Genomic DNA, 27,776 nt, shown 5'->3' on the forward strand with positions numbered 1-27,776 from the left:
TATTAAACAACAGGAAAACAGAAGAAGACCAAACCGGCAGGGTCACCAAAGCCAGCGGGAGCACAGAAGAAGAAAAAAGACGAGTCAGACAGACAACAGAAGAAGAAGAATGTGGGAACAAACAGGAAGCGAGGGCAGGCATCCAACACACCAACCAAGAGAAGACGTCAGGATGTTCAATGTTCATGATCTTACTATTACATTTAAAAAGTAGAGTTACTGTAGTTAGAGCTGATAGTGTTAAACCGTCAAAGCTTCTGTTTGTTTGACTTATTAGAGATTTAACTGAAAACCACATCAGGTGGTTCACTGTGATACCAAAACACCTTCTGTCAATCTCTAGTATTTATAGTACTCAACAAATCAGGATGAATGTACTGTAGCAATGAAAAATTTGTTTACAAATATTAGTATTGCATGAATTCATTTTCCATGGCAAACTGATATCAATGTTTTTATAGACATGTTTTTGAAGTCATAATAAAATATTATTCATGCACAGAGAAAATACTGTTCAAACATTTTCTTTATTCTGCATTGAGAGCAAACGCTGACAGAGGCACAGCTTCCTGTAAACACTTACAGTGTGCTGACACAAAGCTTTTTGTAATTTTTTCCCTTGAGAATCTTCCTGATCCAGTCAAGGTGTTTTGAGATATCCGTATAGACATTGGGGACATCTGGATAGTTACAGTTTCCCAGCTCGGTTCCTGGAATGCTTTTGTTGAAAGAAACAATACCGACAGCAATTTCCTTCCACACCAGAGGGCCACCAGAATCACCCTGTAAGAAGGAAGTATTTACTTTGTTCACGTGATACTTATACATATTTCTCAACCACAGAGCAGTTAGCAAGAATTTTCAATGGAAGGACAGAAAAGATACCTGACAGAATCCTTTTGTTGTGTTGTATCCACCTGCACAGATAATATTGGGAGGAGGATTGTATCCAGGAACTTTTTGAGCCCAAGCATTCTTGCAGACTTCTGGGCTGATGTCCGACACATCCGCCACTCTCAGGTCGTCAACAACACTACCATTAGTGTTTATCTTACCCCATCCAGCCACTTGGCACTTCTCATTTTCCTTTAATGTCATTTCATGGGAGGGAAGTTTAATGAATTGAATTCTTTTGCTTGGTTGGACAGGTGTAGACAGCTAGAGGCACAGAATTAAAGAGTAAAGGTTATAAATGAGTGAAAACCATGTAACAGCAATAGAGAACATTTATCTTTTATCTTTTTTTTAAGTACTTCATACTTTAACTAGAAATACCTTGTTTTAAATGAGCAACTTGCGAAATAGAACACTCAAAAATTTAAAAATTCTTATGTGATTTAAGAAAATAAAAAAGACAAAAAAAGACCTTACTTTTAGGAGCATGATGTCATATCCATGGCCAACATCCCGATAATCTGGATGTTTGTATTTCTTGGCGATCTTCATTTTCTTATCAGCCTTCTTGAGGTTGTGGTTACCAAGAACTACACGTTTAAGATCCCTGAAAAAGATTTAATCTGAGATCATCAGAATTAGATTTTCTGCAGTTGCATGCACAACAAGATGAACTAAAACTAAATGATACATTTCTTTTTTATTAAATTCAATTTTATTTATTCACTGCAACAGTTACTTCAAGGTTCTTAGCACAATTGGTGCAATAATCCAGATGGTATCAGAATTATTATATTATTATATTATTATGATCATTAGATACATATACTCACAAACACACACATACAGTATGCATATATATATGTGTGTGTGTGTATACCAGGTACCAGTGATGTGATGTGATGTGATAGATAGATAGATAGATAGATAGATAGATAGATAGATAGATAGATAGATAGATAGATAGATAGATAAGCATAGGACATTTTAAGGCCATCATATTTTTTCCTAATCAGGAAGTTCCTTAAAGAGTTGATTACTTACAGGTCACAGTGTGCAGCAGTCATTACAAAGTCCTCAGAAACAAGAAATCCTCCACAAACATGGTTGCCTCCGTGATCCTGCACTGATGCCATATACAGCATTTCGTTGTCTGGGACTATTTTACCATCTATAATTTTACTTCCAAGGACTAATGGAAGTAGGAGGAAAAGAATTTAATTAAAAATATTAATATTCCACATGCAGGCTGGAGAACAGTATTCATGGTGCAACTTACCATTTTGCCCGAGGAATGTCAGCGCATGAATCACCGCAAATTGTTGCAGAGCAAACATCTCAGTGGTGAAAGGCTTGATCTGTCAGCTTGAGAGTTTAAGACCTTTTGAGTCATTTGTTTATACATGTACAACACATGACTTTTAACCACTTCCTAGGGAAGTGTGGTTTTGAAACTTCCCACAGTAAGTACTTTGTTATTACTATTAATCACAGTCTGTTATATGTGCATCCCTTTCTCACTAACAGTAATGAATTTCAAACAAAAGACAGCTAAAGTCCAAAGGCATAAACCTTTAGTGGCCTGTTAAATCAGCGGTCCCCAACCTTTTTTCACCACGGACCGGTTTATGCCTGACAATATTTTCACAGACCGGCCTTTAAGGTGTCGCGGATAAATACAACAAAATAAAACCAGTACCAAAAAAAAGAAGATTTATTCATAACACACGTGAAACGACCCAGGAAAACTGAGTTAATGAAAAAAACGATAACAAAATAACACTAAAAACCGATAAAAAACCCTGAAACCCATACATTTCATACCCGAGCCTCAACTCTCGCGGCCCGGTACCAAACGACTCACGGACCGGTACCGGTGATTAGATTAGATTTTAATTGGGGAAATTTTGCCTCAGACAGTCAGAAATATTATAATTCTGATCATTTATCAATACTGATACTCGTGATACTTCATCAGAGGTGAGAGCATCACAGCAGATGCCTTTTAGTCAAAGTAACTGAGGATAAAACACAGAACAACATGAAGGAGATTTTTCTGGCCATAAACATTAAAAATATTCTGCAGTAGAACAAAAATGGAAGAAGACCATGAATCAGCATATGAACATTATCTGATGCTGCTGAAGTGAAGTAAGGTTTTATTAGAGACACAAATATTTGTGTATTGCAATTTGGCATAATTTCAAAAAGTTTCTTCATTTCTTCAGTGTTGAACTGCAGAAATTAGGCTCTCTTGTTGCAGGTAATTTTTGAAAAAAAAAAACATCAGCTGACAGCACTGTACACAACGGTAGACTGTCACGTAATAAGCAAGCGAACTGTCATGGTCCTAGGTCGGTGACCCAGTGCTTTTGGTTTTTGTACTTTTACTTTTGATAGTGTTACGACCCGGCTCATAGCCGCAACATAAAAGATGATGAATACCAGATTGTGGGATGAGAAGAGGCTTTATCTTAAACTGGACAACCAGGTTGGCTAAAAAAAATGGCTGGTGCCACTAAGGCAAACACAACAAAAGAGATGGACAAAATGGTGAACGGAGAACTAAACTATACTGGGAAAAACTAAACTACTGACCCTGAACAGAAACACAGACCTGAACACGAATAACAGCCAGCAGAAAACAGATGACGGTTGGGCAGCAGGGAAACACACGGATGAGACATGGTGGATACACAGACGGGCCAGCCAAACTACAAAGACAGAAGACGCGACTTAAATACACACAGAAACACAGGGAGGTTACACACAGGTGGGGAACACAGCTGGGAATAATCAACAAGACGAGACAGAGGTAAAACTGAACACACTCACATGAGACGCAGACCTTCACAATAAAACAGGAAACGAGAACAAATCCTTAAACATAACATAAAACAAAACACTGACAACATTAAATCATAACAATAGTTTTATGTATTATGACTGTTGTGTTTTGGGTTCCCTGGGTTTAGTTTGTGTTCCCTCTGTTTGGTGTATTAAGGTCTCTGTGTTAGCTCGTGTCTCTGTGTATTTAAACCCCGTGTTTGCATCTGTTAGTTGCTGGTTCGTCTGTGTTATTTGGGGTTTTCTTGTCAGTGAATCTCTCTCTGTCATCCTGTGAACTCTCCCTGCAAATTGCTTTCTCTGGTGTTCAGGTTTGTTGTTTAGGTTTTAGTTTTCCCAGTGTAGTTTATTTCTAAGTTCTGTTTTTCGCCACGCTCACCTTTTGTTTGTTATCACTCGGATTCTGTGTCAATAAAGCCCTCTCACTTCACTGCATATCCGCATCTTGGGTCCTTTGTTAAATTCACACGGCTTGCTCCGGCAACCTGTGACACGAATAATGCAGAAAACTGAAATTTGAGATGGGGAAACTGTTCTTGAAGTACACTGAGAGACAGAGATGTGCAGGAAGGGATTTTATTGTGGTGGATGCAAAACACCAACGGTAAGGGAGAATTCATGGCGATGTTTAAGAAATATGAAGCGTAGTTTTGATCTACTTTTGCTCCTGGTTCAATAAGCTTCAGTTGGAGAGTGACAAAATCTGCAGCTTCAGAATCTGTGAGCTGTCGGCTTTCAGCCCTAGCAGCGTGTCCATGTTCGTGCCATTGGGTGAGAAAGCCGACACCTCACAGATTCTGATGCATCGGGTCTGTGCTTTGTGTTTACGTCTTTGTGTGGAATTTGTTTACCTGCTCTCGTTTACTGTTTTAGCTGTTTGGTGGTTGATGAAATGAAAGCTTTAACCTGAGATTCCTTCGTTTCTGGTGAAATAAATTATAATTAAAAAATTAATTCAGGATTTCATGAATCGATATTGTGTTATTCAAGCTGAAATTGATTTTAATCAGAAAATGGATAATTGAAACCCACCCCTAGTCATAACAGTTGCACAGCCATTAAAGACCAAAACAGGTTCTAAAAAAATTTCAGGGTTTTCTTTCCCTCTGTTTGCTTCTTACTGTCTTTGAGGCTCAGGACCAGCACTCCCCACATTACATCAAACTCTTACAAGTCTAGAAAAGGAGCTGTTGGACAGAAAGACAGCAACTGAGTGGTATGTATTTTGGTTTTCCAAACTGTCTACACTGTATATAGTGAAGTCCGCAAGTTTTTGAACATTAAATTTTGATTTGTGCCCAAATTATTCAATTCAATTCAATTTTATTTATATAGCGCCAAATCACAACAAAAGTCGCCTCAAGGCGCTTTATAGATACAGAGAAAAACCCAACAATCATATGACCTATGAGCAAGCACTTTGGCAACAGTGGGAAGGAAAAACTCCCTTTTAACAGGAAGAAACCTCCGGCAGAACCAGGCTCAGTGAGGGGTGGGGCCATCTGCTGCGACCGGTTGGGGTGAGAGAAGGAAAACAGGATAAAGACATGCTGTGGAAGAGAGACAGAGATTAATAACAGATATGATTCAATGCAGAGAGGTCTATTAACACATAGTGAGTGAGAAAGGTGACTGGAAAGGAAAAACTCAATGCATTATGGGAATCCCCGGCAGCCTACGTCTATTGCAGCATAACTAAGGGAGGATTCAGGGTCACCTGGTCCAGCCCTAACTATATGCTTTAGCAAAAAGGAAAGTTTTAAGCCTAATCTTGAAAGTAGAGATAGTGTCTGTCTCCCGAATCCAAACTGGAAGCTGGTTCCACAGAAGAGGGGCCTGAAAACTGAAGGCTCTGCCTCCCATTCTACTTTTAAATACTCTAGGAACAACAAGTAGGCCTGCAGTGTGAGAGCGAAGTGCTCTAATAGGGTGATATGGTACTACAAGGTCATTAAGATAAGATGGGGCCTGATTATTTAAGACCTTGTATGTGAGGAGCAGGATTTTGAATTCAATTCTGGATTTAACAGGAAGCCAATGAAGGGAAGCCAATACAGGAGAAATCTGCTCTCTCTTTCTAGTCCCTGTCAGGACTCTTGCTGCAGCATTTTGGATTAGCTGAAGACTTTTCAGCGAGTTTTTAGGACATCCTGATAATAAAGAATCACAGTAGTCCAGCCTGGAAGTAATAAATGCATGAACTAGCTTTTCAGCGTCACTCTGAGACAGGATATTTCTAATTTTAGAGATGTTGTGCAAATGGAAGAAAGCAGTCTTACATATTTGTTTAATATGTGCGTTGAAGGACATGTCCTGGTCAAGAATGACTCCAAGGTTCCTCACAGTGTTACTGGAGGCCAAGGTAATGCCATCCAGAGTAAGAATCTGGTTAGATACCATATTTCTAAGATTTTCAGGGCCGAGTACAATAACCTCAGTTTGATCTGAATTAAGAAGCAGAAAGTTAGCGGCCATCCAGGTCTTTATGTCTTTAAGACATTCCTGCAGTTTAACTAATTGGTGTGTGTTACCTGGCTTCATGGATAGATAGAGCTGCTTGTGTCTTTGTGTGCCTGTTCGTCTGTGTCTATATGTCAGGTCAAGTCTCAGACTTCTCTGGCAACATCTCAGGCCCTCCCAGGTGTGGAGGCCTATCTCCCCAACCACTCTCCCTGCCGGTGGCTGATGCCCTCGGACGTCGGTGCGTTGGTGGTTCTGGGTGTCCGGGGCTGGGTGCTCAGGTATGTACCGGCTCACTCCCGGTGGGTGCTTGGTGGGGCCTGGAGCCCACGGCTCAGTCGGGCCCCATCTGGGGGGTTTGGACCTCAAGATCTGTCCACTGGCTGGCTGCTGGCAGAGCCCGCGAGCACGTCACTAGAGCCCCCTGTGGCTTCAGTGCTGCGGCTGCTGAGTGGCCCCATGTCTCAGTTCTTTCCAGCTCTGTCCTCCTTGGACTCTGGCACCATGGGACCTCTGGATGTCTGGGGCCTCGATCTCCTCCATACCTGCTTCATACCCTGGGGGCGGGGCTGTGGCTCCCCACGCCTTCTAGCAGATTGTTACATGGAGAAACCTTCTGTATGCACACAGGTGTACACATGTGTGCACACAGACACAAACTATATCTTTCCTGGCTGCTACCTCAAAGCCTATTGTGCGCTGTCGGTCTTACATGCTACAATAACATTGAATATTTAGTATTTAATGTTAGTTAGAGTTATCTAGGTTATTGCTGTGGTGTCATGTTTATTGTTTCATGGTCCTGGGTCATTTAACCCAGCATTTTGTGTTTGTTATTATTGTCACTATGTATTCTGGTTATGGTTTTCTAGTGTTTTGGTTTTGGGTCCTGTTCTTCCTCGGCGTAGTGTTTAGTCACCCCTGCCCGTGTGTTTCCTCTGTTCTGTCAATGTCATGTCTCTAAGTTCTGTCTCGTCATGTAAATTCTGCGCTTCTTCCTGTGTTTGTCCCTGAATGTCTTCCCGTGAGTTTAGGTTTCAGTTTCATTTGTTAGATTTTCCCAGTTTAGGTTCTTGCTTAATTGCTGTCCTCACCACCTCCGTGTCAGTCTGTATTTTCACCTCGTGTCAATAAAAGCTCATTCATCGCATCAAAGTCTGTGCCTGCATCTTGAGTCCTTATTAGTAACCTCACACGGCTTGCCTCGCCAACCGAGACATATAGAGATTGACAGACCATGTGACTTTCGTGCACTGTAGGTACGAGTGGCAGCAAAATCAAAACACTGCATCAAGTGCTAGCTTTTCCAACACTGGTAATAATTAATTCTGTGGTTTTAATGTCTACTTGCATTTTATTTGCCCCAAAAGTTTGAGTGCATACACTCATGAAGTGTTTGGTAACTTCAGATCTCTGCAACAAGCCCGGGTCCAGTTTACTGACGGATGGGTACAGGGCCTTGAAGAACATAAGACCGTCGTCCGTAGAAAGGTAAGTTTACCAGTCACAATAATTGTCTTCAGAAATACCCATTAGAAAATCGTGGAATAATGTTCTGTGCAAATATGATGAAATATATCAAATTACAGATGTTATATACCCATCATATCATAGGATATTAAAATAATGAGAAATGGAATGAGGGATAAAGTTTGGCTCTCGGCGAAGGCGGTCACACTTTTCTCCTCTCCTCTCCCTTATCTTCCCTGCTTAGCTTCTTATGTCCTTGTCTTGTCTCGTGCTTTTCTCACTTTCCCTGGAACACTCTCTCACAGTCTGTTTCTAAAGCCTAAAGAGAATTATGGATTTGATCAACTGGTCTCTGAATGCAATTGACACATTCTTCTCAACGAGAAGCACCGGGTCGGAAGAGCCCGAGTGCCCTGGAGGGACCTTCCCTGCCGGATACACGATGGATGGGTGGCAGACATGGAGGGTCGTGTGCCTGGCGGGACTGTCGATCGAGGACGCTGAAGACATCTACCTATTCGGCCCTGGCTTATCGGAGAATTAAGAAAGCGGAACCGGCTATTCAAACCCCCCCAAGGCTGCCCGCTGGGATTGAAACGATGGGACGAGGCGCGACTTTTCAGAATGGGCCCACTGAGTGCAGCATGGTTAAGATCTTGGAGAAGCTTACGGCTGCAGTGAATACTCAGTCCAACACCTCTGAGCGCATATTAGATCAGCTCACTGTGGTCGTGAGGTCTCAGAACCAGCTCCTTGGGCAAAAGAATGACAACACCACGGAATGCAAGCTTGATAACATCATGGAAAAGCTCACAGCTCTCCAACGGGAAATTGAGAGACCTATGTCGGTGTCGGAGTGTTAAAGAACAGCTCTGAAATTCTTATGAGTTGTTCGCATAAAAGAAAAAACCACCATCACTTCATGCGGCTACCCCTCCGGCGCCAGCTGTGGGCTCAAGGCTGGAGCCGAACAAAATCTCCCTGATAACGACTGTGTTTTGACTGTTCCTCCCATCCTATGCAAGGCCACCTGAGTTGGCTGGAAGACTGTTTACTTAGCCTGGCAGGGCGAAGGACGCTGTCTCAGCTTGACTCTGGACACGCATACACATACACACATACTGATATGCACACACTCATGCCCCTCCCTTTCCAAACGCCTTCGATGCTTGTCTCCTGCGGGGGAACACGGCGGGTCTGTGTGCCGCGCTGGAAAAATAGCGCTGTGCAGGGCGGCTGCTGTGTTCGCTTCGGATTACTCCTCACCCCAACCCTGTGGCTTGTCACGTGCTCCATAATGTTGTGCTGTGGACATTTATGTGCTTTTTTGTGCAGAGGAGTTTTTTTGTTTCCTGTTCTCATGCTGTCCTACCATGGAAGCACAGCATGAGTAGAGGTCTCTTTTTTTCCTCTTGTACTTTCCCATTGTAGTGTGCATTTTTTTCTGTAACGCTACCGATCTCCGACTTGTATCCCCATGTAATGTCTGTGCTGTGTGTGTAAGGTCGGGGGGGGGTCCCATTTCACTGCAGGGCAACCTCCATGTGACCAATAAAGCTTTGATTGATTGATTGATTGATTGATTGATTGATTGATTGATTGATTGATTGATTGATTGATTGACTTTTCGTGACTGTTTTGATCTCGGTCTCCCTCTTAACCGATCAAACCTGTGGTAGCAGCTTTAAACTCGGTATGACCCAGGTTGATAGAGGGTGCCCAGTCTGGATCGCATTCCAGCATTTTGTTGGCTGGTTTGCCTACAAAACACAGCCAACATTAGCCCGCAAAGCCACAGTAAACAAAGCAGTGTAGCGCAACGAATTAAGTTCAAATCATGCGACTGGCTATAGCAGTTAATTATACAACCGCTTCTTGCCATTCTAGCTAGCCACTGTACCTACAATCCTTTGCGGTTTTACCCCGGAAATGACGTCACATAAATAAATAAATAAATAATTGTTGAGCTCCAAGAGTTTTCTTCTTCTTCGGCCATGTTCTCTCAATAATGCACACACTTGGTTTGTTGCTTACTTTTCCCAGAGGGAAAACCATACATTCATTTTAGCAGTTCACGCTTCACACAACATACGGAACAGGAAGTAAAGTCACATATAATCACCAAAATAAAATGACAATCAGAAAACGTCTTTTACAACATAAGATAAATTAATGTATTCACTCATGAGAACACAAATCTACCCCCCCTTCCCCCCTTCTCATGCTGTTAACCCATAGCATCTTATGCATTTCCAAAGAACCATTTTTGAAACTTACTTAGTATCACTCTTTTAACTGGTTTTGTTAGTATATCTGCAGTCATTTCTTCTGATGGACAGTGTTCAATGCGGATTTTCCCTTCATTTAACGCTTCACGAATGAAGTGATATGTCACATCAATATGCTTCGACCTCTGTCATGCCGTTTAACAGTTGGATTAAGTACATGCTTTCCTGAGTAGTGGTTGCAAGACCAATGTATTCAGCTTTGCATGTTGAGAGTGCCACTGAAGGCTGTTTCTTTGTTTTCCAAGATATTACTGGTCCCTGTTTAGTAAGTGCAAAACAGTAGCTTGTTGTACTGCGTCTGTCTTTTACAGAGGATGCCCAGTCAGAGTCACTGTAAGCAATTAGATCTAGATCACTGCTTTTCTTAAACATCAGTTCAAAGTCATTTGTGCCTTTTAGGTATCTGAGGACTTGTTTTGCCGTTACTAAGTCCTCTCATGGGTTGAGGTAGTGTTTGAGATAGTCTGCTAACAACCCAGCTTATATCAGGTCTCGTACACGTCATGGCATATATCAGACTGCCCACTATTTCTCTGTACTGTCTTGAGTTAACTGTCTCATTTGCATCATTTCCTCCACATGTAGTAGTATCAGTTTTTAGTTCACACGGTGTGGATCTGGGTTTGCATTTTCCCAAAGCGTTCCAACATTCTTTGAATGTACCTCTTCTGATTCATCCCGATTTCACTCTCTTTTTATATAAACTGTATCCCAAGAAAACTGGATATTTTTCCCAGGTCCTTCATGTTAAACTTTGACTTCATTGTTTCTTTGAATGTGTTTAACAAGTTAGCATTGCTAGCTACAATGATCAAGTCATTTACCCAGATGATAACCAGTAGAGTTTCATGAGAGACATGTTTTATGCCCTTTTCCCTTAAAAGAGACTGGAAGGAACTGCTTGTGAACTCTGTGCCATTTTCCGATCTAATGCACTTAACACTGCTGTATGGTGCACAGTCAGCTAGAAACTTTGCTGTGGCCTCTGTGGTGTCACTTTTCTGTTTTAGGAAGTAAACTGACACTGCCCCTTAAAAATCGTCTGTGAATAATATAGCGTATTTATGACCACTTTGGCCACTTGGTTCAATGGGGCCGGCTAGATCAGTGTGCACCAACTGTAATGGTTCACTCGCTTTTGGTTCGCTTTGTCCGTTTCTGTTGTGATTTTCCCTTCTGTGCAAACATTACAATCTAACATGCCACTGCCTGTGATTTTCATGCCATCTACAACATCAGGTAGCTTTAACACATCGCTAACATTGCAATGTCCTAAAATTTTGTGCCATGTTTTCACATCACAAGTCAGATTAACAGTGTCACAGGACATCATGTCATTGAACGATGTTTCATTGTTTACCGTTTTCAAATAGTAGAGTCTGTTGTATTGGGGCGATCGTGGCTCAAGAGTTGGGAGTTCGCCTTGTAATCGGAAGGTAACCGGTTCGAGCCCCGGCTGGGACAGTCTCGGTCATTGTGTCCTTGGGCAAGACACTTCACCCGTTGCCTACTGGTGGTAGTCAGAGGGCCCGGTGGCGCCAGTGGCAGCCTCGCCTCTATCAGTGCGCCCCAGGGTGGCTGTGGCTACAACGTAGCTGCCATCACCGGTGTGTGAATGTGTGTGTGAATGGGTGAATGACTGGATATGTAAAGTGCTTTGGGGTCCTTAGGGACTAGAAAAGCGCTATATAAATACAGGCCATTTAACATATTCTTCGATGGAGAAGACTGTCCCATCTTTGTTCACTAGTTCATTCTGTCCCTTCTTGAAGACCACCTGTGCTCCATAGGTTTTAGCTGCCTTCACTGAAAATATGGTCTGAAGGTAGGATGGGTTGAACAGAGCATCTCTCAGTGTGATGGTGGTACAGTGGCCTTGTATGTCCCGTAGAGAGACGTTGGCGTCTCCCCTCTTGAGTGTGACGTTGTTTGTCCTGGATCCATCAGCGAGCTCCATGTAGTGTTTCTCAGGATCAAAAGTCTCATCAAACTTTATGAACTTGTTCTTCTCTGTAATGATGTGTGAAGTAGCCGCACAGTCCACCATTAGTCCTTCTCTTATTATGTCAGTAGGCAAAAGTATTTGGCTAACTTTAAATACAAAAGTCTGCTCTTCTTTCTTGTCCCCTTGTTTTTCTAAAGTTAGGTTCGCATCATCTCTGTACTTGGTTTTTCTTCTACATGTCTCATCACTGTGTGTCGAGCTTCTATGATAGCTACACCACTTAGGTGTTCCCCTTTGGCGACAATCTTTCACAAATGTCCTCGGTTTCTGCATCCATGACAGGTGATTAAGGTTAAATCAAACTTCATCACATTATCCACTTTCACTTTTTTGTGTGACCCAGCAACCTGTGTGAATGTTAAATCTTCACTGCTTTGAGTTGTGTGAATAGCAAATGGCTTGTAAGCTTCAGGAAGCACCTTTAAAATCATAGCGATAATAAGTCCATCACTGATGACTTCTTTTGCATTTCTTAGGGAGGTCACTGCTTTTTCAGCTCGGATAATATAATCTGTTACTGTCTCATCTGGTTTCTTCTGTAAAGACATCAGCTCTGTGTACAGTGCGATGATTCTGGGCTTGCCTTTACTATCGTAGTGGTCACGTAGTATTTTTAAAGCTTTTCTTCCATCGTCAGGCGCATCTCTCATTACCAGTGAAAGGCTTTTATCATCGAGAAACTGAATCAGTTCAGCGTAGCATTCAGTATTCTTCTCTCATCTGGGTTAGTGGTTGATAATATAGTGTCCTTTAGACCAATGATCCGCATGTGGCCAAGAAACTTTGCCTCCCAAAGTTCGTAACTGTTTTCGTCTCCGTTGAACACTAACCTCTGCCATCTTCCTCCTGTTGTGTCACGTCTGGGTCCAAGCTGCTCCTGCTCTTGACAAAGGCGGTCGCACTTTTCTCCTCTCCTCTCCTCCTCTCCCTTAGCTTCCCTGCTTAGCCTCTTATGTCCTTGACTAGTCTCGTGTTTTTTGTATTACTTTTCCCTGGAACACTCTCTTACAGTCTGTTCTCTAAAACCTAAAAGACGAATTAAAGCTGCAAGCAGTGTTATGAGGGCCCTCGCACCCCATTACGTCGAACCACGCACAACACCTTAAACCAGCACGTCCAATCTGATGTCATATTGAAGGAATTCATGCATATTAACCACCAACTAACATTTCCTCTCATTCATTCATGATTATAGTCGTCCCACTAGGTGGCGCTCTAACCATTACTGACAAATGGCATAACAAACATTTCCGAGCTTGAGTCTCATCACGCCTGCGACCTTTGGGAGAGATTGGACATTGTGTTTTTGGGTGACAGCAGATTACTGCTTTTTGGCAAGTGATTGAAACTCCACTTGTAGCCATAACCACCCCGTTTCCCTGAACGTAAAAAGCTTCGCAATTTAACATCACAAAGGTCTTTAGATTCCACACACAGGAGATCGCGTAAATCTAATGAAATCCATTGGAGGAGTTTGTCAAAGTACGGTGCCTGAAAAGAGGGGAAAATGTCGCCAAAATTACACATTAATTTTAAAATGGCTGACTTCCTGTTGGATTTGGGATATTGCTCCAAGAGACTTTTTTGTACATCTTGATATCTTCCATAAGCTTACCAGGTTTCAGACTCATAGATAAAACACAGAGCAAGGGCTGATGTTTTGAAATTTTTTTAGGGGGCGCTGTTGAGCCATTATGCGCTATTCAAGGAATATGATCACATAACAACAAAGCCTTCATCACATTGGAGGTGTGCGCCAAATTTCAAGACTTTTTAAACTTTCCAAGCCCCTCAAAAGTCACTTCATTTTTCATGGTGAACCGCCTTCCCACCAGGGTGCGCCGTTTAGTTTAAAGTCACAATTTTCGCACTGAAGCATCATGAGAGACTCATGTTAATATCCACCGCTTTTGAGGTGGCCATGATGAACCTGTGAAAATCAGTACAACAAAGTGAAAGACATGACATTTCTTGTTCCCACTAGGTGGCGCTCTGTGTATTCCTGACAATGGGCACATCAATCTGTTCAGGGCGGGTCTGACATCATGCCTGTAAAGTCTGGTACTGATCAGACTGGATTTCATTGAGTTACACTAATTTGTTTCTTCATGGCGAGACATCAATATTCGCCATGCTGCTGGGGTCACACCCTTTGGAATACTCGGAATAACATCTCTGAGAGCAAATTGGATGACATCTCGGGGAGGCACACTGTCGTGAGTTCTCAGAATCGGCTCCTTGAGCACAAGGATGACAACATCACAGAACGCAAGTATGGAGAAGCTCACAGCTCTCCAACGGGAGATTGAGAGACCAGTGTTGGACTGTAGAACTGCTTTGAAATTCATATGAGTTGTTCGCACTAAAGTAAAAAGCACCATCACTTCATGCGGATACCCTCTTGCCGCCAGCTGCGGTCGCAAGGCTGGAGCCAAACAAAAACACCCTGAACACGACGGTGTTTAGACTGTTCTTCCCATTCCTGCAAGGCCACCTGGGTTGGCTGGAAGACTGTTTACTTAGCCTAGCAGGGCGAAGGACACTGTCTCAGCTGAACTCTGAACATGCACACACATACATATACACTGATATGCACACATTCATCCCCCCTCCCTTTCCAAACGCCTTCGACGCTTATTCCCTACCGATGCTGACGGTGGATCAAGAAGACCAGCGCACAGGCTGCAGGCCCGGATGTACTGTTTACATTGGCTGTCTCTCACCCTTTACCCATCCCTGTTGCTTGTCATGTGTTTCTTTGGTGTATTAAGAGGTTTTTTTTCTGTTCTCAAACTGATCTCCCTGTTGGAGCTCAGTATGGGGGGGGGAGTTATTTTTTTCTCCTTATCTTTCCTCATGTGGTGCTTTTTCCATTGTTATACCCCTCTGACCTGTCTTCCCCATGTGATGTTTTGTGTAATGTATGTATGGTCGGAGGGTAAGATAGCGCCGCCATTGCGTGCAATAGGTCGGCAGCCTTATGAAATTTCCCCTTGTGGGATTAATAAAGGTATATCCAATTAAATCAAATCAAATTAAATAACCTGTTGAGCTCGAAGAGTTTTCTTCTTCTTCAGCCATGTTCTCTCAATAATACACACACTTGGTTTGTTGCTTACTTTTCCCATTTCCTTTATTGACAGCAACACCGGAGGGAAAACCATACATTCATTTTAGCAGTTTGCGCTTCACACAACATACGGAACAGGAAGTGAAGTCACATATAGTGACCAAAATAAAATAATTTCCAAAATAAAATGACAACGGTCGTGTCCAAATTCATGGGCTGCATCCTCCTGAGGATGCATTTGTAGGACGATTACGTCACAGCGACGCGCCGAAGGCTGTCCAAATTCGTAGACTCCTCCGAATGTAGCCGACAAATGCGTCCTCCTTTTCCCCAAATTTGAAGGATGGGTCGGGTGTGTCCTTCGTGGCCCACCATATCCCAGAATTCATAGCGCGGCCCAGCCAAACTCCAGTTTCCAACAATGGTGGCCGCTACTAAGTTTTAAAATTACTCTTATTAATCTTTCTGGGTCACAAAATAAACATATTTTGATAAACATTTAACATATTTTCAGGTGAGAAAGTAGCTGTGTAAACTTCAAATATCTGCTTGGTTTATCAAGATATCGCATATTTGCAAAAGTGCTTCGACGTTTTCGGAGACTTATGTTACCCACCAGCTCGATAGCTAGCCGGGAGCTCGAGGGTCACTGAAGCCCCCGAGAACGGCACAACTCCCGGCACATCATTTTCAGATCACCGCGGACTTTCGCTACTCAGGTTAAACGTAATATATAAGTCACTTAGGCAACCTAAAAATGTTATTGTTTGGCTTTTTTCAGTGTTTTGTTTGTTCGTGAGTAAATCGGTTTGGCTGAGATTAAAGTTATTAGATTAGATTAGAAAAAATAAAATTTTATTAATCCTCCTTGGTTTTTACACAGCTGACTAAACGTCAAACAGAAAACTGATTAAAAAGAAGTATGAGATGGTCGAGAATTTACGCCAGTGTCCTGTTATATTTTAGATAGCAAGGAGCAAACGGCCGAGTTTATTAAACTCCACCGAGACAGCGGTGACGCTAATCAGAAAGCTAGACCATCCAATTTCCCCAGCCGTTTACTTCTGGCCTACCCGACCTTCTGAGGACCCGGCCCACGTAGACCGCGAAGGCCGGGTCCTCAGGAGGATGCAGCCCATGAATTTGGACACGACCAATCAGAAAACGTCTTTTACAACATAAGATAAATTAATATATTTACTCATGAGAACACAAATCTAACAATAATAATAACAAAGGTCAATCAAATGGACCAATACGGCCATAATGATGCACTTGGTAAATTAAATCTGTTGGGCATTTTTCTTGGCCTTCACACAATAATTCTGATGGCTAAAGCATTAAACGGGACAGTAAGTAAGCTTTACTCAATTTTTTTGAGGTTTGTATAGTTTTTTTGAGATCTGGGAACTCATCAGATTTTACAGTGGAGAACAGATACCACAATGGTTCTGATATGGACAGGAATCAGGGAAACTCAATACAGTGACATAGGACACAGACTTTCAAAGTAAAACAGGAAACATAACAGACGTGGACTTAACTAGGGGAGACAGCAACCATGGAACAAAGAAACAGAAACCAAAAGACAAGAAAAGATAAACAATGACAAAATCAAAGTTCAATAATGATACAAAACACTGGGTCCCAGGACCATGACAGTTTAGGAAGAGGGGAAAGTGATGGCAGCAAGAGAGAGAGAGTGAACAAGAGACAGCGAGAGATCAACAGCGATTTTTGATATGTGACTTTTAGCGTGTGTAGTTAGTGTGTTGTGTTGTCTTGTGTAGTTAGTGTGCAGTGTAGTTGTTGTTTTCTTTTGTGTGTCTGTGAGGGTACCAGTGAATGTCACAGTTGCTGCTAAAAATCCACCAAAGGCAGACTGCAGTGTAAATGCTATCTTCACAAGCTCTGAACGACCTGATGAAATGGTGAATCTTATGATGCCTGAGTAACATGTACTCTGATAAATAGAAGGTCAGTAAAACCTAAATAGATTTATATATAAAATGATACCGATGAACCATCGTGCATAAGACCAATGAGGACCAGTCAACCAGAAATTATAGGGTACAATGGTGTGTTAAAGGTTTACAATCAGTTATAAATATTAGTCTCCCATGATAGACAGAATCCAACAGATGAAGAAAGTGAGCAGAGACATTCATATAAATTATATCACTGTAAACCAGGATGGGTAAAAAAAAAGTGGCTGACAAGCCGTTTCCTTGCTGTGAAAAGAAACACGATCTGTTTTTGAAAAAGAACCCCAACTTCAGCCTTAGTTTCACAATTCAATCAATCACTCACAATACCAAGGCATTTGTATGAGGCCACAGTTTCAGTAGAAATGCCTTGAGCACATACAAGAGAAGGAAGTACTGCCGGCACCCTCTTTCTGGTGAGAACAGCATGAATTTTGTTTTTTTCTGTATTTAAAACCAGTCTGAGCTGACCCAGCTGAGACTGAATACTATCAAAAGCTCGCTGTAATTGTTTGAATTACAGCTGATGGTACAAACGCAACAATAAATAATTGTATCATCTTCATAAAAATGAACAGGTGCATCTAGATTTTGTCCCACACCATTGATATAGATAGTAAATAATGTAGGCCCCAGGACAGAACTCTGCAGCACTCCATTAGTTACATTTAAAAGACTGGAAGAGAGACCACTGAGCTGCACACACTGCTTACAGACTGAAAGATAATTAGAGAACCAGCCAACTGCTTTGTCTGAAAGTCCAATTTCCAATAATGTCTGACATACAGTGGCTTGCAAAAGTATTCGGCCCCCTTGAACTTTCCCACATTTTGTCACATTACAGCCACAAACATGAATCAATTTTATTGGAATTCCACGTGAAAGACCAATACAAAGTGGTGTACACGTGAGAAGTGGAACGAAAATCATACATGATTCCAAACATTTTTTCGAAGCAAACAACTGTGTTGCACCTGACTGGGTTGAGCTGTTCGACATCCGTAGCATGTTTCCTGTAGAAAGGCGTTTAATGCCAACATCACCAGGTGATGGGTTGCAAGCTTGATGTCGATAATGGTTTCCTCACACAGACCTGATCCTGTAGGATCCTGCAGCAGCTGAGGAGAGGGGGGAGGAGGTGGTGGGGTCTGGATTAGCAGCGCAGGCGGTGGGGAGTCTGAGAGGTCCCACGCTTGCATGTCTCGCTCTGAAAATGGGAACAATAAAAAAGATTTTATATTTTGTTGCATAGACACACACACACACACACACACACACACACACACACACACACACACACATTTATGCCACTGTATAAAAACCATATCCTTAAACCATGTAGTGCGGCTCTTCTATGCTCAGAGGGTAAGGATTTAACCTCCAGTTTTCAACCCCTCTGGCACCAACAAGACTTTCCCTGTCATCACATACCCTGAGAATAATAAAGTCATCGGGTCTACGGTTAAAACGATCAGCCTCGCACTGTAAAGCTCAGGGCCTGTTGGACTGTTCCACTGGGAAACATACAGCATCTCTGGGATGACTACATTGTCCAAGACAGCGCAAACATGACTTGTGACTCCCCCCAAACACTCCCTCACCACAATCTACGCGAAGTATAACTGCTCCGCTGTTATATTTAACGGTATACACATACCTATTACTGCCTTGCTATTCTAACTTAAATTTAGACCCATCTACGACGTTTTTACAGCGTTGCTTTTTACGATGAGGGGCATCAGGTACATACACCTGTACACGTACCTAGAGCTTCTGTGGCTTGGGCGATGTTCTGGCTGTTCGTCATGGTTGATGCCGACGTCATCCTGCACTCCTTAGTTAGAGGGGTTGTTTGCCCTATATAGCTTTGTGATCCTGTAGAAAGAATGAGAAATACGCATTTTAATGTTACTATGTGTGAAACAGGTAAGATTGCTTCTAAACAATGAGGCACAAACTGTTTTGTGTGAGAAGAAGAAACACAAACCTTGTGTAAGTGGAACGTGGGTGTCCCGGTGTGCCAAGTTCCTAAAAATCAGGCTTTTGTTTAGAAGAGAAAACAGTTTGAATATTTTTGATATACAGTTGTATAAATTTAAGAATCCGTTAATAGTCTTGTTTTACCTACCATACATGCTGTCCATGTTAAAAAGAATGCTCTTAGGTTTGCTGTCCGTGCTGTGAACGAAGTGTTATGCTCTCAAGGGTCGTTGTAAAGGGTTAGTGTGGCTGATTAGGGCATTTTTATATAGGTGGGGTTTGTTTCAGCTGACCTCTGAGATGCAGAGATAAAGGTGTAAACAAAAGGTGAAACCTATTTGGAGGATCGGATGGTCATAGAAAGGTGGCTCCGCTGGACCTCTGACATAAGATAAAGGAGACTGTTTGTATTGAAAACTATGGATGTACAGTTGAGATGCTCTTGATAAGGGTGACCTCTTCTGCTGATTGTAGGGGGTCTAACTGTAACCCCCCCCCTCTGTCTAACTGTTGCAGAGTTAAGAATCTGAAGTATCAGAGCATGAATGCCTGCTGTTTGTGGTATTCTGTTTGAAACTATTACCCCCTGTGTGTTTCAGAGCACTAAAGAAAAAAGCTAAATGCTCCTAAAACAGTTAAATTAAAAGTAAAATGCTCGTGCTGATGAACGAAGTGTTATGCTCTCAAGGACCGATGTAAAGTAGTGAGGAAAAATACAGGGTGTTTGATTAGGGCGTTTTTATATAGGTGTGGGGCTTGGTTTCAGCTGGCCTCTGAGATGCAGCGATAAAGGTGTGGGGGTGTAAGCAACAGGTGAAAACCTGTTTGGAAGATCGAATGGTCAGTATAAAGTGTAATGGCATGATAAAAGGCGGCTCCGACGGGTCTGGCTCCGCCGGACCTCTGACATGATAAGATCGCTAAAGAAAAAGCAAAATGCTCCTAATGCAGTTAAATCATCTATGTGTGTTTGTGCCTAGTAGATAATTAGAGGGCTAGTTGCATTAAAGGAACATTGGGGGTTGTTACAGTGATAGTGTGGTAAGTTGGGAATATGTGTTTTTTAGAAGGTGGAAAAACTTTCTGTTTAAAAACTATTAGCCTCTGTGTGTTTCAGAGCACTAAAGAAAAAAGCAAAATACCCCTAAACTAGTTGAATTAAATGCTGTGTGTGAATATGTGTTTTTTAGAAGGTGGAAAAACTTTCTGTTTAAAAACTATTAACCTCTGTGTGTTTCAGAGCACTAAAGAAAAAAGCAAAATACCCCTAAACTAGTTAAATTAAATCATCTATGTCTAAATAACAGAACTCTGAGACCTATACAATCCTTTAAAAAAAGAGTTTAATTAAAACACATAATGGTTTCATTAAATAAAACGCTATTAAACACATGTAAACACATATGACCTCTGAACTCACAAGTCCGTTCACGCGCAAAGTCCGTTCACGCGCACACATGAATATGAAGAAAAAAAAAAGAAAAAAGAAAAAAAGAAAAAAGCATCTGGACTTTTTTAAGTTGCTAGAAGATGTTTCACCTCTCATCAGAGAAGCTTCTTCAGTTCAAGGTCAAATGGCAGAGAGTTCCAGATTTAAACCCAGTGGGAGTTTCCCCCCCAAAGAGGGACAAAGGACCCCCTGATGATCCTCTACCTAATCACATGAGCCAAGGTGTGAAAAAACGGGTGTGGGTCACAATCAGCCGGGTTTTTGGGTGAGCTCATTGTGAAACCTGGCCCCACCCTATCATGTGATTTCCTGAGGTCAGATGGCCCAGGGTGTGAGTGGGCGTTAAGGCGTCTGGTAAGGGATCTCAAAACTGGATTATAGATGACAGACAGTTGGTGTCGTAAACCACCGCCTCTGTTCAAAGATGCTCGCTCACAGTGGACATAAATGGTGTCTTTCACTCCTCTTTCAAACCATCTGTCCTCTCTGTCCAAAATGTGAACATTGGCATCCTCGAAAGAGTGACCTTTGTCCTTTAGATGCAGATGGACTGCTGAGTCTTGTCCCGTAGAGGTGGTTCTTCTATGTTGTGCCATGCGCTTGTGAAGTGCATGGCACTTACAGCAAGACCCCACAAGCAGCTACAAAAGAAAGTCATAGCTTGCCTTCAAGACCTTGAAAAGGACAAAATCATTCACCGCCTTACATATCACCGCCTTTACCCAGGGGATGCCATACCCTGCATTTACGGACTTCCTAAGATCCACAAAGAAGGTGTCCCACTCAGCCTCATTGTCAGTAGCATTAGCTCAGCCACTTACAACATTTCAAAACACCTTGCTACCATCCTTGCACCTCTTGTGGGGAACACCCCACATCATATCAAGAGCTCCACCAACTTCACCGACAAGGTCCAGAAACTTACCCTGGATCCAGATGAAACCATGGTGTCCTTTGATGTAGTCTGTCAGGTTTATAGTGTTGATTGTCATTTATACTTAGAAATATTTACTCATATATGCTTAGAGTTTATAATCGATGTCATATTGATAGGGGTCTGATCCTTAGTAGTCTGCAAAGACTTTGTGTGCATTCCAGAGTGTTCTGGTATACACACTCACATCCTAGGGTCATGAGAAGAGGTCGTATCTTCTCTTGGTATAGCAAATGGTATATGGTATAGCAAACACATCTATATCCGTTTTAGTCTAAGTGCCTTTTGTTTAGATGGACTGCTGGACTTCCAGACCAGCAGTATTAAGGAAGTAGTTTATGGGGTCACATCTTGACCACACACACGCACACACACACACAGTACTCTTTGTTCACATGTGTACCTATGTTAATGAGCCTGTGCATATTCATATAACCTCAATAAAAGAGCAGTGTTACGAGGGAGCAGACGAGAGCAACTGAGGTCAGGTGAAGGAACGGTGCTCGTCCAGTCCTCTCCCTCATGCATGAGTAACACAAAGAACTTTGCCTACTTGGTGTTCAATGCTTTTGCTGTGTAGTTAAATTGTCACGTTCCAGTGGTGGGCCTGTGCTAGACAGACCCATCATAGTCTCTCTCTTCACTTGCAAACCCACCACGGAGGCAGTGGAGACTGTCAGAAAACGACTACAAGAAAACAGCTCCTTGGAAGACAGGACCAACTTCACACCCAATCAGATTTGCACACTATTAGACCTCTGCCTCGCCACTACATATTTCAAGTATGTACAACAAGGCCTTCTACAGACAAAAACATGGCTGTGCCATGGGCTCCCTCGTGTCACCTATTGTAGCCAACCTTTACATGGAAGAAGTGGAAAGAAAGGCTCTTGGCTCTTTCAAAGAAAGAGTACCCAGCCACTGGTACAGATATGTAGATGACACCTGGGTCAAAATCAAGACACAAGAAGTGGAATCCTTCACTGCGCACATTAACGCTGTGGATAAAAACATCAAGTTCATTAGGGAAGACACAAAGGATAACTGTTTGCCTTTCCTGGACTGCACTGTGCACATTGAAGAGAATGGCAACCTCAACATTGAAGTTTACCGGAAGCCCACACACACGGACCAGTACCTCCTCTTTGACTCCCATCACCCTCTGGAACACAAAGGAGTAATTAGGATCCTACTGTCATGGCGAGTGAGATGAGCCGTGTGGAAGAAATAAAGTAGGATCCAAACGCAGGCACTTGTAAAGGTGTGAGGGTGGTTTATTAAACACAAAAATATAGATGGACAAACAGTAAACGGAGAACTAAACTATACTGGGACAACTAAACTACTGAGCCTGAACAAGAACACGAACCTGACCATGAAGGAAGACGGAAGATGGTATATGACGGTGACAGCAGGAAGAACACACGAAAGGAACATGGTAGATACACAGACGGACCAGCAACTACAATAACAGAAGACACGACTTAAATACACACAGAGAAACACAGGGAGATTACACACAGGTGGTGGACACAGCTGGGAGCAATTAAAGAGATGAGACAAGAGGTAAAACTGAACACATTCACAAGAGACGCAGACCTTCACAATAAAACAGGAAACAAGACCTCACTACACAAAGACGCAGACTTGACACTGAGAGACAGACTGAATATAACACATGGAACCTAAATGCTAAACATGAGACACAAATCCTGAAACACACATAAACAGAAACATGGAACTCTAATAATAACCAACAAATCACAAAGGTAACACAACGATCATTCAAGAGATAAACCAAAACATAATAAACTCAAAATGCTGGATCGAACCGACCCAGAACCGTGACACCTACAGAACATGTTCCCTCTAAGCTTGAAGGGAAAAAGAAGGAACACACACATGTAAAGGAAGCACTTAAAACATGTGGTTATCCTAATTGGGCGTTTATAAAGTCACATATAAAGCTCACCCGAAACCCTGGCTGATTGTGACCCACACCCGTTTTCACACTTTGGCTCATGTGATTAGGTAGAGGATCATCAGGGGGTCTTTTTCTCCCTCTTTGGGGAGATACTCTCACTGGGTTTAAATCTATGACTCTCCACCATTTATCTTTTGAACTGAAGAATCTTCTCGGATGAGAGGTGAAACGTCTTCAAGCAACTTACAGAAGTCCAGACGCTTTTCTTTCCATGCTCCTCAGACTACGATGACCTGGATGACTGAGAACCTTCACAGACACTAACAGTAACAAATTTATAGCAAACATGTTCTGAAGTGTTGTATTCTGTATGGGTGCTTCTGAGAGCAGATGTTACATTTCCTCCTTCTAATATTAAACAACAGGGAAACAGAAGAAGACCAAACCAGCAGGGTTATCAAAGATGGCGGCCAATCCAGCGGGAGCACAGAAGAAGAAAAAAGACGAGCCAGACAGACAACAGAAGAAGAAGAAAGTTGGAACAAAAAGGAAGCGAGGGCAGGCATCCAACACGCCAACCAAGAGAAGACGTCAGGATGTTCAATGTTCGTAATCTTACTATTAATTTTAAAGTAGAGTTACTGTAGTTAGAGCTGATAGTATTAAAATGTTAAAGCTTCTGTTTGTTTGATTTATTAGACCACATCAGGTGGTTCACTGTGATACCAAAACACCTTCTGTCAATCTCTAGTATTTATAGTACTCAACAAATCAGGATGAATGTACTGTAGCAATGAAAAATTTGTTTACAAATATTGCATGAATTCATTTTCCATGGCAAACTGATATCAATGTTTTATAGACATGTTTTTGAAGTCATAATAAAATATTATTCATGCACAGAGACAATACTTTTCAAACATTTTCTTTATTCTTCTATGAGAGCAAACGCTGAACGAGGCACAGCTTCCTGTAAACACTTACAGTGTGTTTGAAGCAAAGCTTTGTGTAAGATTTAACTTTTTTCCCCCTGGAGAATCATCCTGATCCAATCAAGGTGTTTTGAGATATCTGTATAGACATTGGGACGATCCGGATAGTCACACTGTCCCAGGTTTTTATCAATCTTCCTGTTGTAAGAAACAATACCGACAGCCATTCCCTTGCAGACCAGAGGACCACCAGAATCACCCTGTAAGGAGGAAGTATTTATTTTGTTCATGTGATACTTAATGCAGGCTGCTAATATATTTCTCAACAACAGTACAATTAGCAATGAATTTTCAAGGAAAGGACAGACAAAAATACCTGACAGAATCCTTTTGGTGTTTTGTATCCACCAGCACAGATAATTTTGGAAGGAAGACCACCCCATTCTTCCCTGCAGACTTGTGGGCTGATGACCGACACATCCACCACTCTCAGGTCATCAACAACACTACCATTAGTGTTTATCTTACCCCATCCAGCCACTTGGCATTTCTCATTTTCCTTTAATGTCATTTCACGGAAGGGAAGTCGAATGAATTGAATTCTTTTGCTTGGTTGGACAGGTGTAGACAGCTAGAGGCACAGAATTAAAGAGTAAAGATTATAAATGAGTGAAAACCATGTAACAGCAATAGAGAACATTTATCTTTTATCTTTTTTCATACTTTAACTAGAAATACCTTGTTTTAAATGAGCAACTTGCAAAATAGAACACTCAAAAATTCTTATGTGATTTAAGTAAATAAAAAAGACAAAAAAAGACCTTACTTTTAGAAGCATGATGTCATATCCATGGCCAACATTCTTATAATTTGGATGTTTGTATTTCTTGGCAATCTTCATTTTCTTCTCAGCCTTCGTGAGGTTGTGGTTACCAAGAACTACACGTTTAAGATTCCTGAATAAGATATAATTCTGAGGTCATTAGAACGAGATTTTCTGCAGTTGCATGCACAACAACATGAACAAAAACTAAATGATAAATTTATTTTTTATTAAATTCAATTTTATTTATTCACTACAACAGTTACTTCAGGGTTCTTAGCACAATTGGTGCAATAATTCAGATGGTATCAGAATTATTAAATTATTATATTACTGTGATCATTAGATACATATACTTACAAACACACACATACAGTGTATATATATATATATAGAGAGAGAGAGAGAGAGAGAGAGAGAGAGAGAGAGAGAGAAGCATAGGACATTTAAGGCCATCATTTGTTTTCCTAATCAGAAATTTCCTCAAAGAGATGATTACTTACAGGTCACAGTGTGCAGCAGTCATTACAAAGTCCTCAGACACAAGAAATCCTCCACAAACATGGTTGCCTCTGTAATCCTGCACTGATGCCATATACAGCATTTCGTTGTCTGGGGCTATTTTCCCATCTATAATTTTACTTCCAAGGACTAATGGCAACTTACCATTTTGCCCGAGGAATGTCAACACATGAATCACCATAAAGTGTTGCAGAGCAAACATCTTGGTGGTGAAAGGCTCGATCTGTTACCTTGAGACCGACGGGTCAGTCCTTTAAAGCAGTTTGTACTGACTAATATCTGACTTCCAACCACTTCCTGTAAGAAGTGTGGTTTTGAAACTTTCCACAGCAAATAAGTCACTATTACTGTCGATCACCATCTGTTATATATGTGCACCCATTTCTCACTAATATGTCTTACTGACAAAGTCTCTCTTTCTTTTACTATGGGTGGACAAGATGCTTTTGCTTGGAACTAGAAAACCAAAATCAAACTGCAGGGCTTAAATAGATACTTGAAGATTTTCACATTTGTTTTTTGCTTTCCTTTCTATTTAATCAAGAGTCATGTTTAGAGAGCTGTGAACTTGGAGAAAGAGGAAACATGTAAAGTGATATTGATATTTATTTTATTAATATGGCATTAACAACACCTGTCACGGCTGGGGAGCAGTCGTGTGGAGTATTGAAAAAAGGATCCAAAATGCAGGTACAGGCTGGGGTGCGAGTGAGTGTTTATTTACAGCGGTGATAAGGTGACAAAAACAGGAAGAGCAGAGCGGGGAGTAAACAAACCTAAACTGGGAAAACTAAAAAACAAAACTTAAACCAGACACTCACGGGAGGAGGAGCAAAATGCACAAAGAGAGATGGCAGAGAGACGCAGAATGAATACCGGGTAACATAGAATAATGCAGACTGACATGGAATTAAACAGATGACGCAACAGAGAGCACAGGAACACACAGGGCTTAAATACACAGGGGCGTAATCAGGGAATGGGCAACAGGAGGGAGACACAGCTGGGAGAAATGAGGCTAACGAGACAGGGGAGAGGTAAAACTGAACACACTGACATGAGACATGAACTTTCAGAATAAAACAGGAAACACACAGACAGAGAGAACCAGACAGGACACTGAACTAGACAGGCAGACTCACGAGCGGACACAGTGACACCAAGGACAGACAGAGGGAACACAGAAGGGGGAGCAAGCAGGCAAAGAACAGAAACCTAACACATGGCAAATCACAACAGAATACATACTCGGAATGAACAAAAGCATAAGCAAACACAAAACACTGAGTCGGCAGGCTCAGGACCATGACAACACCAGAGAAACATGGAGAGTAGTACTTTGGCAAAACACTATCATGTTGTAAAGATCATAAGTATTAGCAAGCTTTTAGCTTCTCTAAATTCTGTGCTTATTGTCCTTCACATTATTGTAATTTTATGATTGAGTTACTATTATCACAGACATGTTTATTTTATTATTTGCAAGAAATATAAAATAACCATAAATTATGAAGAAAGAAAACAATTCACCATCTACAACTCTCAGGTCATCAACAATTCTATTATAAGCACCAAACTCTGTACAGTTTGCTAGAATTGTACAGTTTTTACAATTCTAACAACCATGAACATCAATATTTGGTATGAGAACCTTAAATCTTCAACTCTCTTAGCCAAGCTTTTTTGTTTCTTTACGCGGTCTTCAGGAATAGTTCTGCAAGATTCTTGAAGGATATTCAAAGCTCTTCTTTGGATGTTTCTGCCTTTTTGTTCTATTCTCTGTCAAGTTGATTCCACACTGCTTCAATAAAGTCAAAGTCCAGGTTCTGGGGAGTCCAATCCATGGCTGACAGTGTTCCATTGTGTGCTTTTCTATCCAGGTATGCCTTTACTTCACTGGCAGTGTGTTTAGGAAAATTGACAGATGATGATGAACTGATGAATGAATACATTTCAAACCAAATGCTTTCCAGATGGTACTGGATGATGAATAAAAATACCACTGGCTGAAATGCACCATTTTTTATGGATGACTGCAGACACTCACTGTTTACCTCTCTCCCGACTTCCTGTGTCCATGCTGAGGATGATTTAAACCAAAGATTTCAAATTTGGATTAATGACTCCATCAGACCTGTTGCCAGTGCTTAAGCTTGTTTTCATTGTAAAAAAGAAAATTCAACCCAATTTCA

The 27,776-nt window shown here is 41.6% G+C and overlaps 3 protein-coding genes across 5 annotated transcripts in view; 1 reads left to right on the top strand and 2 right to left on the bottom strand.

Annotated features, from left to right (window-relative positions):
• LOC109194541 (deoxyribonuclease-1) overlaps positions 1 to 23,935 on the top strand; it is a 35,036-nt gene extending 11,101 nt beyond the window's left edge. For 2 of the 3 annotated variants that reach the window (XM_019359382.2, XM_025907073.1), the window contains exon 10: positions 23,733 to 23,935. In XM_019359382.2, the coding sequence (XP_019214927.1) occupies positions 23,733 to 23,920 (188 nt within the window). In that variant the 3' untranslated portion in view covers positions 23,921 to 23,935. Of the gene's footprint in view, positions 1 to 13; positions 286 to 23,732 lie in introns of those variants that run through there. The other variant, XM_025907074.1, reaches the window with a different exon arrangement.
• On the bottom strand, positions 509 to 2,302 carry LOC100701205 (granzyme B(G,H)). The gene is made up of 5 exons (XM_003451871.5): positions 2,174 to 2,302; positions 1,939 to 2,086; positions 1,372 to 1,501; positions 886 to 1,158; positions 509 to 783 (listed from the first exon to the last, which is right to left on the bottom strand). The coding sequence occupies exons 1-5, from the start codon at positions 2,229 to 2,231 to the stop codon at positions 580 to 582; spliced, it is 813 nt and encodes a 270-aa protein (XP_003451919.1). The 5' UTR covers positions 2,232 to 2,302; the 3' UTR covers positions 509 to 579.
• A 387-nt stretch (positions 23,936 to 24,322) lies between the features above and the next one.
• LOC106098728 (granzyme B-like) lies at positions 24,323 to 25,829 on the bottom strand. The gene is made up of 4 exons (XM_013275462.3): positions 25,566 to 25,829; positions 25,066 to 25,195; positions 24,616 to 24,870; positions 24,323 to 24,499 (listed from the first exon to the last, which is right to left on the bottom strand). The coding sequence occupies exons 1-4, from the start codon at positions 25,784 to 25,786 to the stop codon at positions 24,323 to 24,325; spliced, it is 783 nt and encodes a 260-aa protein (XP_013130916.1). The 5' UTR covers positions 25,787 to 25,829.
• Between the last annotated feature and the right edge of the window lie 1,947 nt (positions 25,830 to 27,776).

Source organism: Oreochromis niloticus, linkage group LG5, assembly GCF_001858045.2.
Source record: "Oreochromis niloticus isolate F11D_XX linkage group LG5, O_niloticus_UMD_NMBU, whole genome shotgun sequence".
In the NCBI taxonomy this organism is placed as follows: Eukaryota; Metazoa; Chordata; class Actinopteri; order Cichliformes; family Cichlidae; genus Oreochromis; species Oreochromis niloticus.